Source organism: Podarcis pityusensis (assembly GCF_964106645.2).
Source record: "Podarcis pityusensis genome assembly, chromosome: 17".
In the NCBI taxonomy this organism is placed as follows: Eukaryota; Metazoa; Chordata; class Lepidosauria; order Squamata; family Lacertidae; genus Podarcis; species Podarcis pityusensis.
In genome coordinates this window covers 3502455-3518991 of record NC_138042.1, presented here as the reverse complement: position 1 = coordinate 3518991, position 16537 = coordinate 3502455, and the positions used below count along the sequence as shown (strand labels likewise).

The following is a 16537-nucleotide window of genomic DNA, read 5'->3' as shown; positions in this document are numbered from 1 at the left end:
TGGGTCTTTAAAATATTTTGCAACCACTGATCTTCAGAAGATTCCAGGGTGGTGTACAGAAATGTTAATAAAACTGTTCACACAACAAAGGAATACAATCTTATTTATTTTAAAAAATGTAACAACAGCAGCAGCAGCAATTACTATATAATTTGGGAAATGTTTGTCCAGTATTGTTGCCAAACTCAGCACAAAGGTTCCCAAGGTGGGGGAGGGGCCTTGTGTGGATGCCAGGTGCCATTCTGAGTCAAGATGGTGGACAAAAGCATCACTTTGGTGCAACATTGCCTGTTTTTTTGGCATAGGTTTGGCCACATCTCAAGATACCATTTCCAAATTTGGCATGTGGGTTCCTGAGGAGGGGGCAGCAGTCTTTGTCAATGTTTGGATGCTGGGCAGTTGTCCTTTCTTTCTCCACACTGAATAGCGGCCAATCTGCTTTCATGAAGATTAATGCTTTCCAATGTGTATGTATGTGTATGTATATGTATATGTATATGTATATGTATATGTATATATGTATGTAGCATATATAATTAGTTTAGCTTCTTCTAAAAACCCGCCACCACACTTCACCATGCAAAAGCAGCTTAAACATAAGTGGGCCCATGATGCAAGAGGCAGTCCCATTAGGTCGAAACCTCCACTTTCATCATCCCATGTGAAAGACGTGTATGCCACCTGCATTTCCTTTTTTCTTTTTCTTTTTTGGTACATTTTTCTTGTTTTTTTAACATATCATTTCCAATATAACATAACTTCTTATCTGATACAATATTTTAGACTTCCATAAACACCTCTGATGGTTTTTTGTTCTTTATCACTTATTCTGCATTTCTTAATTTCTCTATTACTCTTAATTATCCTTAACTAATAGTCCTCCTCATAGTCTTTCTTGCAATATTTCAAATAGTCCTCCTTGCAAAACTTCTTGCAGTCCTACTGGCGTAATCTGTTCATTGCAGTTACTTTTCAAATAGTTCATATATTTACTCCAGTCTTCTAAGAATCTCTGGTCCCGCAGGTTTCGAATCCTTCCTGCTAATTTATCTAATTCTGCATATTCCATCAGTTTCAGTGCCGCCTGCATTTCCAGCTTCTCACCAGGGGCTCCCAGGCAGAGAAGGCAAAGTACTGGGTTACTGCCTATTCTCCTGTCTCATCCCAGTTGGTGTGTTGGTCAGTGCAGGCATGATTCATCCGTAGGGGCAGATTCTCCAGACAGGCTAAATGTTGTGTTTGTCTTCTTTGCGACCAATATTATTTGCTTCCTTCTGCCTCAGTCTACCCATGACTTCCTCATCTTTCATAAATGTGTTCCGTTAGTTTTGCCATTATTGGTTTGAAGTGGCATGTGCCTCCACACAGGGTTGATTTGGGGTGAAACAAGGAGAATATTGTCCATGGTTTACAAATGTCACATTCTTTTATTTATAGCCTGAAGTGGTACTACCCATAAAAAGCTATACCTGAAGCTGGGAGAGAGAGTAGTTTTTCTCAGGTCTAAACTAGACATGATGGGGTTTCTCCAGGAATACTTTGGGACATCAGATTATTTTGAAATCATCTTTTTCAATATTATCCTGACCTGTTGGTAAAGATCTTTTCTCCACTGCAAAATATTTGACTGCCGACTCCACCCACCTGCCATTTTAGTGGAAATAATTTTAGGAGGTCATTTTTGCTCAGTCCTACTGCTCTTTTTCAGACAGAGACACCTTACCCCTTTCCCCTGGCTGCATGTGAGTGTGTGAAATGCAGATGAGTCATGTCTACCAGCCATTACCTAGACCTCTTAGCTCCCATAGAGTCATGTCACCAGAACACCAGCTCTTCACGGTTTCCATCAAATTGGAGACTCTGGTCAGATATATCCTTGGCCCTCGGGACAATCCATACTGAGAACCCTTTTCACAGAAATCTGTTGGGAAACTCATAAAAATATCCTACTTTGATACCAATATGTTTTGCCTCACAGGGCAAATTGCAGCTTTGGTGTATTATCAATCAGAAAACTGCTCTATAGAGGAAAAGGTTAAACCCTCTACACACACGCACACAGAGTCACAGTCACAGTCACAGTCTGAATTTAATGGCTGCAATTGACCATATTAAGGAATCTCTTGCATCACATCCAGTTGGCCCTTGAAATTGATCATCTTTCTCCAGCTTTGGTTGCCATTTTTTAAAAATTACTACAGATGTTTCGATCCTATGAGTCACCGTAGCACTGAAGGAGCCGTGCCTTTCTCAGATCTTTGGAAGAGATGGTGACAGGTCTGGCAACAGCTCCATGTGTGCACTGGTATGCAACAGCTAATCATTATCCGCCACTAGCGACCAGGATTAGGATGGTGCTGGAGTTATGGTGATGCACATCGCTGCTTGCTCATTTCGGCTGAAACTGCTTCATAGGCACAGCCATTAAAAGTATGAAGTTGCAATATGGAAATGCATTAAATGCTCATTTAAAAAGAGATCTTCCAGATCTGCCCCTCTAATTAAAGAGAATATTGAAATATGCCTGCAGTGAGTGTGTGTGCTGTAGAATCCAGCCTTCAGAAGAAAAAGACTGAAAAAGTCAAAATCATAATTATGCACGTGCTACAATTCCACAGGAATGCAGAAAAATGCACAGAAATCATATTCCCAATAATTTTAGATTTCGTGTTTGAAAAAGCATCTTTCTAGTCTTGAAATGCAGTTATCTGCTAAAGCCTTTGAAACAGGAGAGTGGATGAAAAATCCTGTATACACATCACCAGCTTAAAACACATGTACAGTAAGTCATTATTTCTCTCAATTTGGATTGAAGCTGGTTTGGGGGGAAAATGCAATCAAAACACAGTATTTCATAAAAAACAGCAGGATAAAAATGAATTGTGGCTAACATCATGTGTCCAGCAGTGGGAGTCCACTGGATGCAAACTGGAGAGGACATTTGGCCTAATATTCCCAGTAGTGGGGCTTCAGTGTCCTTCAGTCCCTGCTCCACCCCCTAACTAGGGAAACAACCCTGAATAAATTAGACAAGTTAATATGAATTACAAATACATGCCCAATTTATATATTTAATACAGGAATTCAACTTATCTTGGCAAAAAATTTGAATGATCTAGTAGCAGAATTCTTCATTCATTTATTTATTGCTTGTTTGCTCAGAAATGGTTCTGCTATGTCGTGGAGTTTACACATATTAACTGTGCATATCATTGCTGCCCTTGTGTTACACTTGGTTTATTTTTCTAATAAATTACTACACCAATCAATGAAGCCTTATTTACCTAGGGATCCATCAGCCACGCCATCCCCGGACCTTGGAGGGAACAAAAGTACCAGGAAAGCAAAATCTTCTTTGGAGAAAAAGTTTATTGAAATCTGTGCACAGAAACAATATCTGTACACAGAGACAACCAGCTGGATAGCTCCTGAAAATATACTGGCTGTAAAGCAAGACACTTCAGCAAACTTTCTTATACTCTCTGAGCACTCTTCCCCCCTCCCATACCTTCTCAAATTATTCCCTTACATGGCACATCTATATTGCTTGCTAAACACATTTTATTGCTTGCTAAACATTCCTGTCTTTCTATTTTGCTTGCTAAACACATTTTATTGCTTGCTAAACATTCCTCCCCTTTCCTTCGTACACGTGTCTTTTCTCATCTTTGCATTAGTAAGCATAAGACAGGAAAAGGGGCCTCTTTAGCAGGCCTGGTTAAATCTGCACTTTTGACCCGCCAGCCAAATTTAGTAGGTCTGGTTAGTTATTGCTAACAGCAGCGGTTTCTTGCTAGCTGGCTAGGCAGGAAACGAACTTTTGACCTGTCAGCCAAATTTTGCAAGCAGTCACTGGCGGTGTGCTAACTGTCTGGCCAAAATTTGCAGAAGTAAGATTAGCACAGGATTAGCACAGGAATTTACTGCAGATAGTATTTGAGAGCAACCTTTCTTAGGTACAGAGTTCTAAGCACAGAAAATATTGAGAGAAACCTTTTCCCATCTCCCTTTACTCCCTCCTCTTCTTTTGAACAATCTATTACTTAGATTCGTTCTGGGGTAGGGGTCTATATTCTCTCATTACAGCAATCACGCGAGGTCCCATCATGCGAGACATCATCTTTCCCATCATATTCTGCAAGCATTGCATCAAGCAGGGAATACAAAAGCAAAAAAGCAATAGAAGCATTATTGGGCCTATCACCATACTAACCCTGTTGGGTGGATTGAACTCTCGTGCTGCCTCCCTACTGACCAGAGCATATGGAAGCTGAAATCTTGGGGTGGCAATTCTTACTGGCACTTGTTTAGCAATTTCAATGCACACCTGGTTAAGGCTCCCACCCCTGCAATACTTGCATTAAGATAGGTTCCGTCCCATCTAACGCCTGGATTAAGATTAGAACCTGGTCCATCAGATGAGGTTGGTATAGTAACCTCATCAAACCCCTGTTTCCAGTAGTCAATGAGCACGCCATCTCTTACCACCGGCAAGACGAACCAGTCGTAGCAGAGGCCAGCAGGCCAGTAAGGGCGGTATGGCTCGGTAGGGTCAGGGCTGTGGGGCATAGAGCAAATCAATACAGAATATAACAGAAAAAAAGAAAAGAGAAAGTCCTTAAATGTCCTGGTGGACTTCCTGGATCAGTCCCGGCACGGGTTTTCACGTTGGGGACGCTGCCCGCGGGCGTCCCTCCCATCCATTTCTTCAGCTGTGCGTTGAGATATATCAGCAGAGCGGTCATCAGCGGAGGGTCTGGAGATGGTCAGCCGAAGGGGTTAATCAGGATTTAACTGCACAGTTCAATCTATAGTGGTCACTCTGGTGTGGTGGACCCAAGGGGTGATGCCGGCGAATTTCACGGCGGTGGGTGTGGAGAGCAGGACGGTATAAGGTTCCAGCACGGTTGTAGCTGCGTCCGTGCCCAATCGTTTACCCACACTTCATCACCTGGCTCGAACTGATGCAGCCAACACACAGGGGTTGCGAGCCTGGGTCCACCTGTCGAGACAAAAGAAAACTCGGAAGAATATCTGGACTTAATTATTCAATTGCATATCCTGACCAGCATGTGGGGACAACATTCTGACATATGGGACCGGTCTCCCAAGCACAATTTCAAAGGGTGACAGGTGGGTTCGCTTTGACGGGAGACTGCGGACCCTGAGTAATGCCAAGGGCAACATGGTCACCCAATTAGACCCGGTTTCCTGTGTCAGCTTGGACAGCTGATTCTTTAGAGTCCTGTTCATTCTCTCTACCTTTCCAGAACTCTGGGGTCTATAAGCAGTATGCAGCTTCCAGTTGATCTGGAGCGTTTTTGCCAGTCCCTGTAGGACTGCATGAACAAATGCTGGTCCATTGTCAGATCCTATGGACCTTGGCAATCCATAGCGAGGGATGATTTCCTTAAGCAGGCATCTGGTTACTTCAAGTGCCTTCTCAGTCTTTGTCGGCCATGCTTCTACCCATCCGGTGTAGGTGCATACAGCCACCAGCAGGTAGCGATATAGTCCACAACGGGGTAATTCAGTAAAGTCCACGACAAGATCTTCCATAGGTGCAGTTCCACTATGCTGAATCCCTGGGGGAGCCAGTGGTCCGGCTCTGGGATTATTCTTTTGACACAGCAGGCATTTCCTGGAAATCTGGGCTGCCAGTTGGTAGAGGTGGGCTATATAGAAGCATTTCTCCAGCTGCTTGGTTGTAGCATCTGGTCCTATGTGGGTTGAATCATGGTATCTCTGAGTAACCTGCCGAGAAAGGGACTCTGGAATCCATATCCTGTCATCAGGGGTAAGGTACCATCCTTCTTTGGTCAATGTCAATTCCTGAGCGTCTGCAGTGTCCTTTTCCTGCTTTGTGTAAGCCGGCTTGTCAGCGGTGCTTAAAATTTCTTCTGGGACCAGTGCTCCAATAATCGGGGCTGGAGCCAGTTCCCGGGCTGCTTCCTTAGCCACTTTGTCTGCCAATCGATTTCCTCTGGCCACTTCTCCTGGTCCAGTCTTGTGTCCATAACAATGGATAACCGCTACCGCTTCGGGCTCCCATACAGCATCCAGAAGGTTCAATAAGGCTTGTGGGTGGGCCACCTGGTTTCCTCTGGAGGTAAGCAAACCTCTTTCTTTCCATAAGGCTCCATGGGCATGTAAAGTCAGGAATGCATACTTAGAATCTGTATAAATGTTTATCTTCTGTCCCTTTGCCAGGCTCAGGGCTCTGGTAAGCGCAGTTAGCTCTGCCAGCTGGGCCGATGTTCCAGGCGGGAGTGACTTTGCTTCGATCACCTGGTCTTCCAGGGCTACCACTGCATAACCTGCCTTCCGGTGTCCAGCCTCAATGAAGCTGCTTCCATCCATAAACCATGATGGCCACTGGGGGTCTGCTTCATCTTTAAGGTCAGGCCTGCTAGAATACACCTCATCCATTACTTCAATGCAATCATGCGTGGGCTCCTCACCTACTCCTACCGGTAATAGGGCAGCTGGGTTGAGGGTTGTGGTGACTTGGAATTTCTAACGCGGATGTAGTAGCATCTGACATTTCCTCATTTTAGCCTGGGAGAGGAAATAGGTGCCTTTCGGCAGATGGCACGCTGACTCTTTCCTAAGCAGCCTCGCCCTCCTCTTCTTCTTCTAACGGTGGACCTCCCGTCTTCAGGGCCATCAACTTCTTTGCCTGGTACTTCTCCTTTTTTCTTCTGGGCCTCTTCCTCTCTCTGATTATAAGTGGTTTGGGCTATTTTCTAACATCCATTTCAGGGTGTGGCCCATCTGGATTTTTCGGCAAATATCGGGCGCTGCTTGGGCTACAAAGGCAGTTTTATGATAGGGGCATGGATATACTGGCGGTAGGCTTCCTTCAGCTTCTTTAAGTAGGCTCCAGGGGCCTCCTCTGTTCCTTGCACTATTTCTCTGGCCTCCACAAAGTTGGTGAGTTTTCTGGCTGCCCTCCTCATGCCATTTAAGACATTCTGGCGATAAGTGGTGAGGGTATTTTACCCTTCAATGGTCTGATAATCCCAATTCAGTGTAGTTTCAGGATATCCTGTTGCAACAGCTTGATCTCCTGCCCCCTGCGCTCTCATGTGTGCTCGGGCTTCAGCATGAATTCGCCTATCCTCCTCTGTAGCTAGCAGGGCATCCATCAAATATTGCACATCATAAAAAGTGGGGTTGTATGTTTTAAAAAAAATTCCCTCAAACAGCTTAATGATTTTGGCAGGGTTTTCTTCAAATGAAGGGTTTTGGTTCTTCCAATTACAAACATCTGCACTAGAGGAGGGGACATGTTGAACTGTATAAGTTCTATTGGGCACCACCCCGTTAGGTCCCGTGGGGGCTGGAGGGTCATACACTCTATGGAGAGGCATCACTCTGGCCGCGCCCTCCTCCTGTGTTTTATGTGCCCTATGGAGGGTCACTCTTTTCACTGCCTTCCCCACTCTTTCTGCCACTTTCTTCTCTGTTCCCCTACACATCCCGCTGTTTTTAACATATGGGGACTGACGTCCACTTCTCCTGCATAAGGTTCCACATACTTTCTCAAACGTTCTGCCTGTTCTTATTATCGCCTATCAACTTAACTAATCTTTTTACAAATTCCTCATCCTCACCATCCTCTTCTCGTTCCTCCCTTTCTCCATCCTCGCCCAGGTCTACCAATGCATTGTCCACGGGATTGGGGGCTGGGCCATCTGTTCCCTGTGGCGGGGGTGGTGCCAGGGCTGTTGCCGGGGCATGAGGTGGTGGGGCATCAAAACTTTTATCTTCTTCCCTCTCTGAATCCTGGAGGACTGGGGGGTTGTCCTCCTGTCTTCCTGACTGAGCAGATACGGCTGCCTGAGACTTTTTGGCAGCATGACTTCAGCCAGGAGGGGGGGGGGTCTGTTCCACATTGGTCTTCCATGTGGAAATGTAGGGGATTTGATCAGGGTGGACATTCAAAATGTTCTGATATAATGGATTAATGAGTTGCAAATCAAGGGTCCTGATGGACGGCCAATTTGTTATTTTGGGGTGGGCCAATCTAATTTACACAATGTCCTCATCCTCCCCTCTCATCAGCTTGAATCCCCAAAAGCATTTCAAAGGGGTACTTTTACTTTGGCCAGAACCCATTTCTTCCAGATACTTCACACACAACAGACCTACAATCGCTCGGCCAAGGGGACACTAAGCCCTGGCCCACACTTGACAATTCAGCCACTAGAGTATCTTGACATGCAACATACAACATACAAAACACACCAATATAATTTCAACATGTAACACACTAAACACACCAAAATAATTTCAGCATGCAATACACAAAACACACCAAAATAATTTTCCCTCCTTCTTTTGTTCCAAATTTTTGCTGGTGGCACTCTCCTGCACAATCAATCCCCTTATTCCTGGTGGCTGGCACTCTACTGCGCAACCAATCCCCTTATTCCTGGTGGCTGGCACTCTACTGCGCAACCAATTGAGGCTGATCAGGCCTCGCCCCCCTTTTCCTTGGGGGCCCACGCCCTTTCCCTTGGGCTTACCTTTTTCCGCTGCGGACCTGTCCCCTCGGCGCCGTCCTCTTTGTTTTTCTCCCTCAACAAGATGTCTCCACTGCAGGACAGTGTGGCTGGCTCCCCCCACGAAACAGGTGGGGTGCGCACGGGAGCCTGCAAACGCTGCTGAGCTGTTCACCTTGGTTGAGCCTGGCCCTCCGGTCCGTATTGGGGAGAGGGCTTATCCCGGACGAGCCCCCAAAGAAATGAAGCCTTATTTACCTAGGGATCCATCAGCCACGCCATCCCCGGACCTTGGAGGGAACAAAAGTACCAGGAAAGCAAAATCTTCTTTGGAGAAAAAGTTTATTGAAATCTGTGCACAGAAACAATATCTGTACACAGAGACAACCAGCTGGATAGCTCCTGAAAATATACTGGCTGTAAAGCAAGACACTTCAGCAAACTTTCTTATACTCTCTGAGCACTCTTCCCCCCTCCCATACCTTCTCAAATTATTCCCTTACATGGCACATCTATATTGCTTGCTAAACACATTTTATTGCTTGCTAAACATTCCTGTCTTTCTATTTTGCTTGCTAAACACATTTTATTGCTTGCTAAACATTCCTCCCCTTTCCTTCGTACACGTGTCTTTTCTCATCTTTGCATTAGTAAGCATAAGACAGGAAAAGGGGCCTCTTTAGCAGGCCTGGTTAAATCTGCACTTTTGACCCGCCAGCCAAATTTAGTAGGTCTGGTTAGTTATTGCTAACAGCAGCGGTTTCTTGCTAGCTGGCTAGGCAGGAAACGAACTTTTGACCTGTCAGCCAAATTTTGCAAGCAGTCACTGGCGGTGTGCTAACTGTCTGGCCAAAATTTGCAGAAGTAAGATTAGCACAGGATTAGCACAGGAATTTACTGCAGATAGTATTTGAGAGCAACCTTTCTTAGGTACAGAGTTCTAAGCACAGAAAATATTGAGAGAAACCTTTTCCCATCTCCCTTTATCAAAGCTTGGCTTTGTTTTTAAAACATCTCATTTGTTCTGAGCCAGTCTCATAATTTCAGTGCCAGCACTTATTAAGTGTTATTAATAAGCCTGCAATTCAGGGCTATTAACCAGCACTTTTCCTAACAAACATGCTATTAAGTACTTGACAATTCGTGAATGTACCGTAATTCCCTCCTATAGTGAACTGACGTTGTTGAAATGAAATGGGGACACCTAGACATAGAGATGTCTACATAGAAAATGACATTTTATGAACAGCAAAGGTCAAAACAAAGGCTAATTTCAAAAAGCTTAAGGAACTACTCAGTGAAATCCCATAGTCAGAAATACTCAGAGAGAAGAGGGTCCAAGATGGATCAGAGTTTCTTAAAGGTGAAATATTGAAGTCACAAAAGCAGACAATTCCAAGAAGAAGAAAAAGTGAGAGGCACCTAAAGAAACCAGTATGACTGCTTAAGGAGCTTAGAGATAAGATGAGATTTAAGAAGGGCATGTATCAGAAATGGAAGAAAGGGAAAATTGCGAGAGTAGAGTATATACAAGTAACCAAGAGTTACAGGGAGAAGGTCAGATCAGCCAAAGTTCAGAATGAACTCAGGCTTGCAAGAGAGGTTAAAAATAATTTTAAGAGGTTTCTTTGGCTATGCTTGAAGCAAGAGAACAAGCAATTTAACAGGTCCTTTGCGTGGAGAAGATGGAGACATGCTGTTGGGTGACAGAAAGACGGTGGAACTGCTCGACACCTACTCTGTTTTCACCCAAAAGGAAAGCAGTGGCCAACCTGGTGAAAACTGGATAAAGAATGCAAGGAGGGAGCCACAGCCCAAGACAGGAAAAGAGGTGGGAAGGCATTTAGTTGACAGTCCTACATCTCTCTCTTTGGCGATCCCTCGTAGCTGAGTAAGATTGTCTTCCATAAACATGGTTTTAACAATGAGTCCGTAGGTGACTGTGGAGTCCAATTCTGGATCCACACGTCCTTCCACAGTGGGGACATTGGTTTCCAGGTGGGAGTTGATCCTGGTGTGGATTTGCCAAGTGTGCCTTCCCCTTAGCACGTTTCTCCCTTGTGTCCTGAGTTCAAGTGTCTTCAAAGCCCATGACACCTTTGGTCAAGGCTGTTCTCCAACTGGAGCGCTCGCAGGCCAGTGTTTCCCAGTTGTCAGTGTTTATACTACATTTTTTTAGATTCCTACATTGCAGGGGTTGGACAACATGACTCTGAGGGGGTCCAACTCTACAGTTCTATGATTCTGTTATTCTAACCTGTGTGACAGAAACCTGTGTGTTCACAGATGCTGCATATCCACCTTCTTTAAATAATCAATTAACCAACAGAGAGCTACATGTGTAGCTTTTTCCTTTCTCCTCCGGTGAAGAGGCTACATCCTAATGTTTTAATGTTATATTTTAATCTTTTTTAAATTGTATTTTAATCAACTTGTTTTTATTAATGGTTGTTAGCTGCCCTGAGCCCGGTCTTGGCTGGGGAGGGCGGGGTATAAATAAAAATTTATTAGTAATATTATTATTACAATTCTCAGCACCCTAAGCAAAGTAGTTCCCAGGATTCTTTGGGTGAAGTCATGTGCTGTAAATGTGCATTGTGTATGTCACCAGAATGTTGATAGCCTAAAGCATACCCTCCAACATGCCCAGAGGAAAACTGGAGCACACATATTTTGGGGCTGTGATCTTGTGGGAGCCAGGTGACTCGTTGCTGCATCACCCTGTTGATTCACGTTGAGCTTGTGGTCTACTAAGACCCCTTGATCCTTTTAATGTACTACTACTGTCAAGCCAGGTGTCCCCCATCTTATATTTGTTTATCTGGTTCTTCCGGCCTAAGTGTAGAAGCTTATATTTGTTCCTACTGAAATTCCTTTTGTTAGTATGGGCCCAATTCTCCAATCTTTTAAGGTCATTTTGAATCCTGATTCCGTCTTCTGCAGCATTGGCTACCCCTCCCAGTTTGGGGTCATCTGCCAATTTGAGGAGCATCCACCCAATGCCTTAATCCATGTCATTTATAAAGATGTTGAACAACAATGGGCCCAGGACAGAACCCTGTGGCACCCCACTTGTCAGGATGACAAGGAACTATTAGCAAACACTCTTTGTGTTCAGTCAGTCAACCAGCTACAAATCCACCCAACAGTTACCTTGTCCAGCCCACATTTTACTAGCTTCTCCACAAGAATATCATGGGGAACTTCATCAAAGCCTTTGTCAAGATACACTATGTCCACAGCATTCCCCTGATCCACCAAGCTTGTAATGAACAAGAGGGAGAGAGGGAGGGAGAGAGAGAGAGAGAGAGAGAGAGAGAGAGAGAGAGAGAGATTAGAGTCATCTAGCATGACTTGCTTTTAAGAAACCCATGCTGGGGCTTAGTAATCTCAGCATCTTTTTCCAGGTGCTCTCCACAAGTTTGGAGTGTGAATGACTGAACTGGGGAACCTCCTATACTTGTGAAGTTGTCCATGCATTTTAGAACCTTAATATGAGTAAGATATTTAGGGTTGGGGAAAGGTGTCACTATTCCTTTTCCCGTACCTTAAATATGACCCCAAGTCCTGAGGAGCCAGTTATAGCCATAAAACAGAAGCGTGCCACTTAGTGACTGTATGCTGCAAAATTTTATTGCAAGTCCCCCTTATAGGAACAATTTATCTGCCCACCTGTACAGCTGTCTGCCCAGATTTCCTCTCCTAGGCTCATCCCTGCCTAGTGAACACATGGCTTCAGTCAGCAGCTCCTGGTCCTCTTAAATGTGGTGATGCAGCCTTGGGAGCAAGATGATGGGAAGACCGATAAATAGAGAGGTAAAGTTTATTACCATTCTTTATTCCAGAAGGGCTGCTGATGTGTTTCCCTCCCCTTTCCTGTTTTCATTCAACCTGGCCTCATTCTGCTGATAGAAACCATCTTTCCCTCAGCCCAAGCGGCTGGTTCCCATTATGACACTACCCCCTCCCTGACCCCCTGAGAAGGCTGCTTATAAAAAACAAAACATTTTATGTAATTTTGTCCAAATAAATTCATGGCACACAAGACACCACCCCAGGCTCAGCATGGGACATTCTGAACTTCTAGCTTGGACGACTTCCCAAGCTTGGCTTGTGAGATAAGACATCAGTCAGAAGAAGAAGAAGAATGGGCTATCTCCTCCACCAAGGATAGAACAGGCCAAGGAACTAGTTTACTGAATCCTGGAAAAATGGGGGGGGGGGGCGATTTTTGATACAATGCACTCCTCTCCCCTCTACATCTCTCTGCCAGGCTGCTCTCCCTTGTACAGTACAAATATTTGGTCTGCCAGCAGCACTGCAGAAGCTAGGCTCAGCATGGCATGTAGCAGCCAGTAACATCCATCAATTAACATCCATTATTAAGAATATATCTGTGCACAAATCTATATGTATGCTGTTCTGTTTTTCATATGCTCAAATGTATGCATTTGAGTCCATAGCTCCATACCAGTGAATGATAAGAGAAGCTGGCAACTGATCTACCCACCCAAAACTCTGGAAAAATCATCTGGAGTGCTTTAGAGCCCATTTGTCCACATCAAATTGGATTGTCCACATATTGGGTAAACTCAAATTTGTATGGGAAAGGAATCAAATTTGGTGTTGTTTGAGGGTAGCATCATGTGGATTATGTGAATTTAATGGAAATGCAAACAGCTGCTAACACACAGTGAAGTCCAGTGTGAACGAGCCCTTAGTGAGGCTAGAATTGTACTTTAAATTGTACTTGTGTTGAGAGAACTGAACTGCCTCACAATTGGATCCCAGGCATAACTGAAAAGTGCTGGTTTTAATATTTAAAGCCCTAAATGTTTGGGGTTTGATACTCCTTTCCCCATCCAAGTGCACTGATGTTCTCGGGTGGGGCCTTCACCGAGTGCCTGACTTGAATTGTCGGATTTTAGGTTGGCTGGCAAAGTGGCCGAGCCTTTTCTAGGGTGATGTCTGCCCCATGAAATTCCCCGGTGACGTGTGATGGGCCTGTTTGTTATGGTTCCCAGGAAATGAGTGAATATTGCTTTAGCTAAGAAAGCAGGTGGAATTTAAACCCCCGTCCACTTCAGACCATATTGTGACTGCAGTGGGAAAGTCTGTAGCTGCTACGGTTTTGTTATACTTCTGCTTTCCTGTTTTTAATAAGTGAAATGTTATTGATGTAACTGTATATCTTCTTGAGTTTTTATGCTGTAGGCCGTCCTGAGGGATCTGTTAAAAACTGTGCAGCAGAATATAAACATGAATAATAAACAGCAAATCCTGAGTGCTCTTACTCAGATTTAAGTCACCTTATAATAATAATAATAATAATAATAATTTATTATATATACCCCGCCCATCTGGCTGGGTTTCCCCAGCCACTCTGGGCGGCTTCCAAAAGAATATTAAAATACAATGATACATCAAACATTAAAAGCTTCCCTAAACAGGGCTGCCTTCAGATGTCTTCTAAAAGTCTGGTAGACCTTGAGGAGTCTGTGGGACTTCTGAGTAAACATGCGTATGGCTCATGACCTGTAACCCTCAGCCTGCTTCCTTGGAAGTAAACCCTCTTGGAAGATATGGGTTAGGGCCAAATTACACATCCATTTCACCCCATCACAGCCATGGCTTCTAGCTTGTCGTGTTGTGGGAACAGCAGAACAACTGGAGACGTTCCGGCGTTTAACCAGAAACAAATTATTATTATAAATTGTCTGGAAAATCCAGGAAAATAGATTGGTACAGCACAGAGCAAGTTATCTCAGCTTGACTTTGGGCCCAGCTCTTCCTGTGTCCTTGAGGTGATATACAGTGGTACCTTGGTTCTCAAACTTAATCTGTTCCGGAAGTCCGTTCCAAAACCAAAGCTTTCCAAAACCAAGGCACGCTTTCCCATAGAAAGTAATGCAAAACAGATTAATCCGTTCCAGACTTTAAAAAACAACCCCTAAAACAGCAATTTAACATGATTTTTACTATCTAATGAGACCATTGATCCATAAAATGAAAACAATAATCAATGTACTGTACTATAAAATAAAGAAGACAGTATTGTAGATGATAAAAATTAAAATTACATTTATTTATTTTTTACCTGCACTGATAACAGTCATTGTTTGCATGGGGGGCTTTTATCCATTTCTGCAGTCACACAATCAGTCAATCAGTAGCTGAATTGGGTTCCACACAGTCACAAAAACAAATTAACCAAAAAAGCCTCAAAAACAAAAACACAAAATAAATAGCAAAAACAAAAGCGCCAAACTTAATCCATTCCGGAAGTCTGTTTGTCTTCCAAAATGTTCGAAAACCAAGGTGCAACTTCTAATCGGTGCAGGTCCCTCAGAAACAAGGTGACAGCCACATCAGACGAACGGCTTCTGAAAAACATTCGAAAACCGGAACAATTACTTCTGGGTTTTTGGCATTTGGGAACCAAAGCATTTGGGAACCAAGGTACCACTGTACTTGCAACTGCTCCCGCTTCTACTAATGTAAAGAGTTTCCTGACCTGAAGCATTCTGCTATAATGCACAGTTGCCCCTGGAAAATGCAGTAAGGCATGGGTTAAGGCCAACTCAATCTGTGTGGCAAAATGTTGTTGGTAGTCTACTGTATAGCCATCATGACTATTGGCCATTGATATCCTTTTCCGCCACATATTATGGAATGGGATGTTAAAGAGGCCTATGGAAAGAATAAAAATACTTGTCAGGAGAGACAATATGATGGACCATTAATTTATAGGAACAGAGGGCAGAAGGGATGAAGATATTGGCTACCAGCCCTCCTTTTCTCCTTGTGGCAAGGCTATAGTGTTTATACACTGACTTGGTCTTCCCATTTTGTTGCTCCAGATCACTGGATAGTAGGATGTTCTTTAATATGACAATCTCAGTCAATTATTATGTGTGGCTTGGGCTGCCTGAGGGAAGACATTTGTTACGATTGTGCAAGGATCTGTCAAACAACAGTACAAACAAAAATGTTTTCAGACAACTGAGAAGGCAAATAGGACTTGGTATTATAGATGGAAGGTGCAAGGAAGGAGAGAAGGAAACTAAAAACATCATTTGAACCAGGCCTTGCTGAGGCTTTGCCCCAGGAGGAGGAGGAGGAGTAGTTTGGATTTGATATCCCGCCTTTCACTCCCTTTAAGGAGTCTCAAAGCGGCTAACAATCTCCTTTCCCTTCCTTCCCCACAACACTGTGAGGTGAGTGGGGCTGAGAGACTTCAGAGAAGTGTGACTAACCCAAGGTCACCCAGCAGCTGCAGGTGGAGGAGCGGAGACGCGAACCCGGTTCCCCAGATTACTCTTAACCACTACACCACCCTGGTGGTGTTAACGTCTTCATATCAAACTATGTTTTGCCAAAGGCAAAATGGGTTCTTTATTAGGATCTCTGAAGCATGGACAAAACACAAGTAGGGAAGAAAGTCTGGAATTTATTGAGCTGCAGGCTTATCACACACAAGAATAGAATACCAGGCAGAGGGCCTTCTTGGTAGTGGCGCCTGCCCTGTGGAACACTCCCACCAGATGTCAAGGAAATAAGCAACTATCTTACTTTTAAAACAAAATTTAAAAATTCCTTCCAGTAGCACCTTAGAGAAGTGTGCATGTACACGAAAGCTCATACCAATAACAAACTTAGTTGGTCTCTAAGGTGCTACTGGAAGGATTTTTTTTATTTTGTTTCGACTGCGGCAGACCAACACGGCTACCTACCTGTTACTTTTAAAAGACATCTGGAGGCAGCCCTGTTTAGGGAAGTGTTTAATTTTTAATATTTGGTTGGGAGCCACCCAGAGTGGGTGGGGAAACCCAGCCAGATGGGCGGGGTATAAAATAATAATAATAATAATAATAATATTAATGACAACCCCTCCTTTCTGCTACTGGGAGCCCCAGGGATGTAGAGGCTGAGTAGACCTCTGCCTGGCCAGGCTATGCAGCGCCCATGTTGGTTCAGGCCAGCATCACAGCTCCCCACGCTGCCTCTCTGACTCAAACCCTAAGGATGGT

General features: G+C 44.1%; 1 protein-coding gene across 2 annotated transcripts in view; it reads right to left on the bottom strand.

Annotated features, from left to right (window-relative positions):
* LOC308466581 (extracellular matrix protein 2-like) overlaps positions 1–16537 on the bottom strand; it is a 48762-nt gene that overhangs the window by 26664 nt on the left and 5561 nt on the right. Inside the window, exon 1 of one of the 2 annotated variants that reach the window (XM_080987436.1) lies at positions 12180–12278. The exons of the other annotated variant lie outside the window; for it this stretch is intronic. Within the exon in view, the coding sequence (XP_080843562.1) occupies positions 12180–12219 (40 nt within the window). The 5' untranslated portion in view covers positions 12220–12278. Of the gene's footprint in view, positions 1–12179; positions 12279–16537 lie in introns of those variants that run through there. 2 annotated transcript variants of the gene reach the window in all.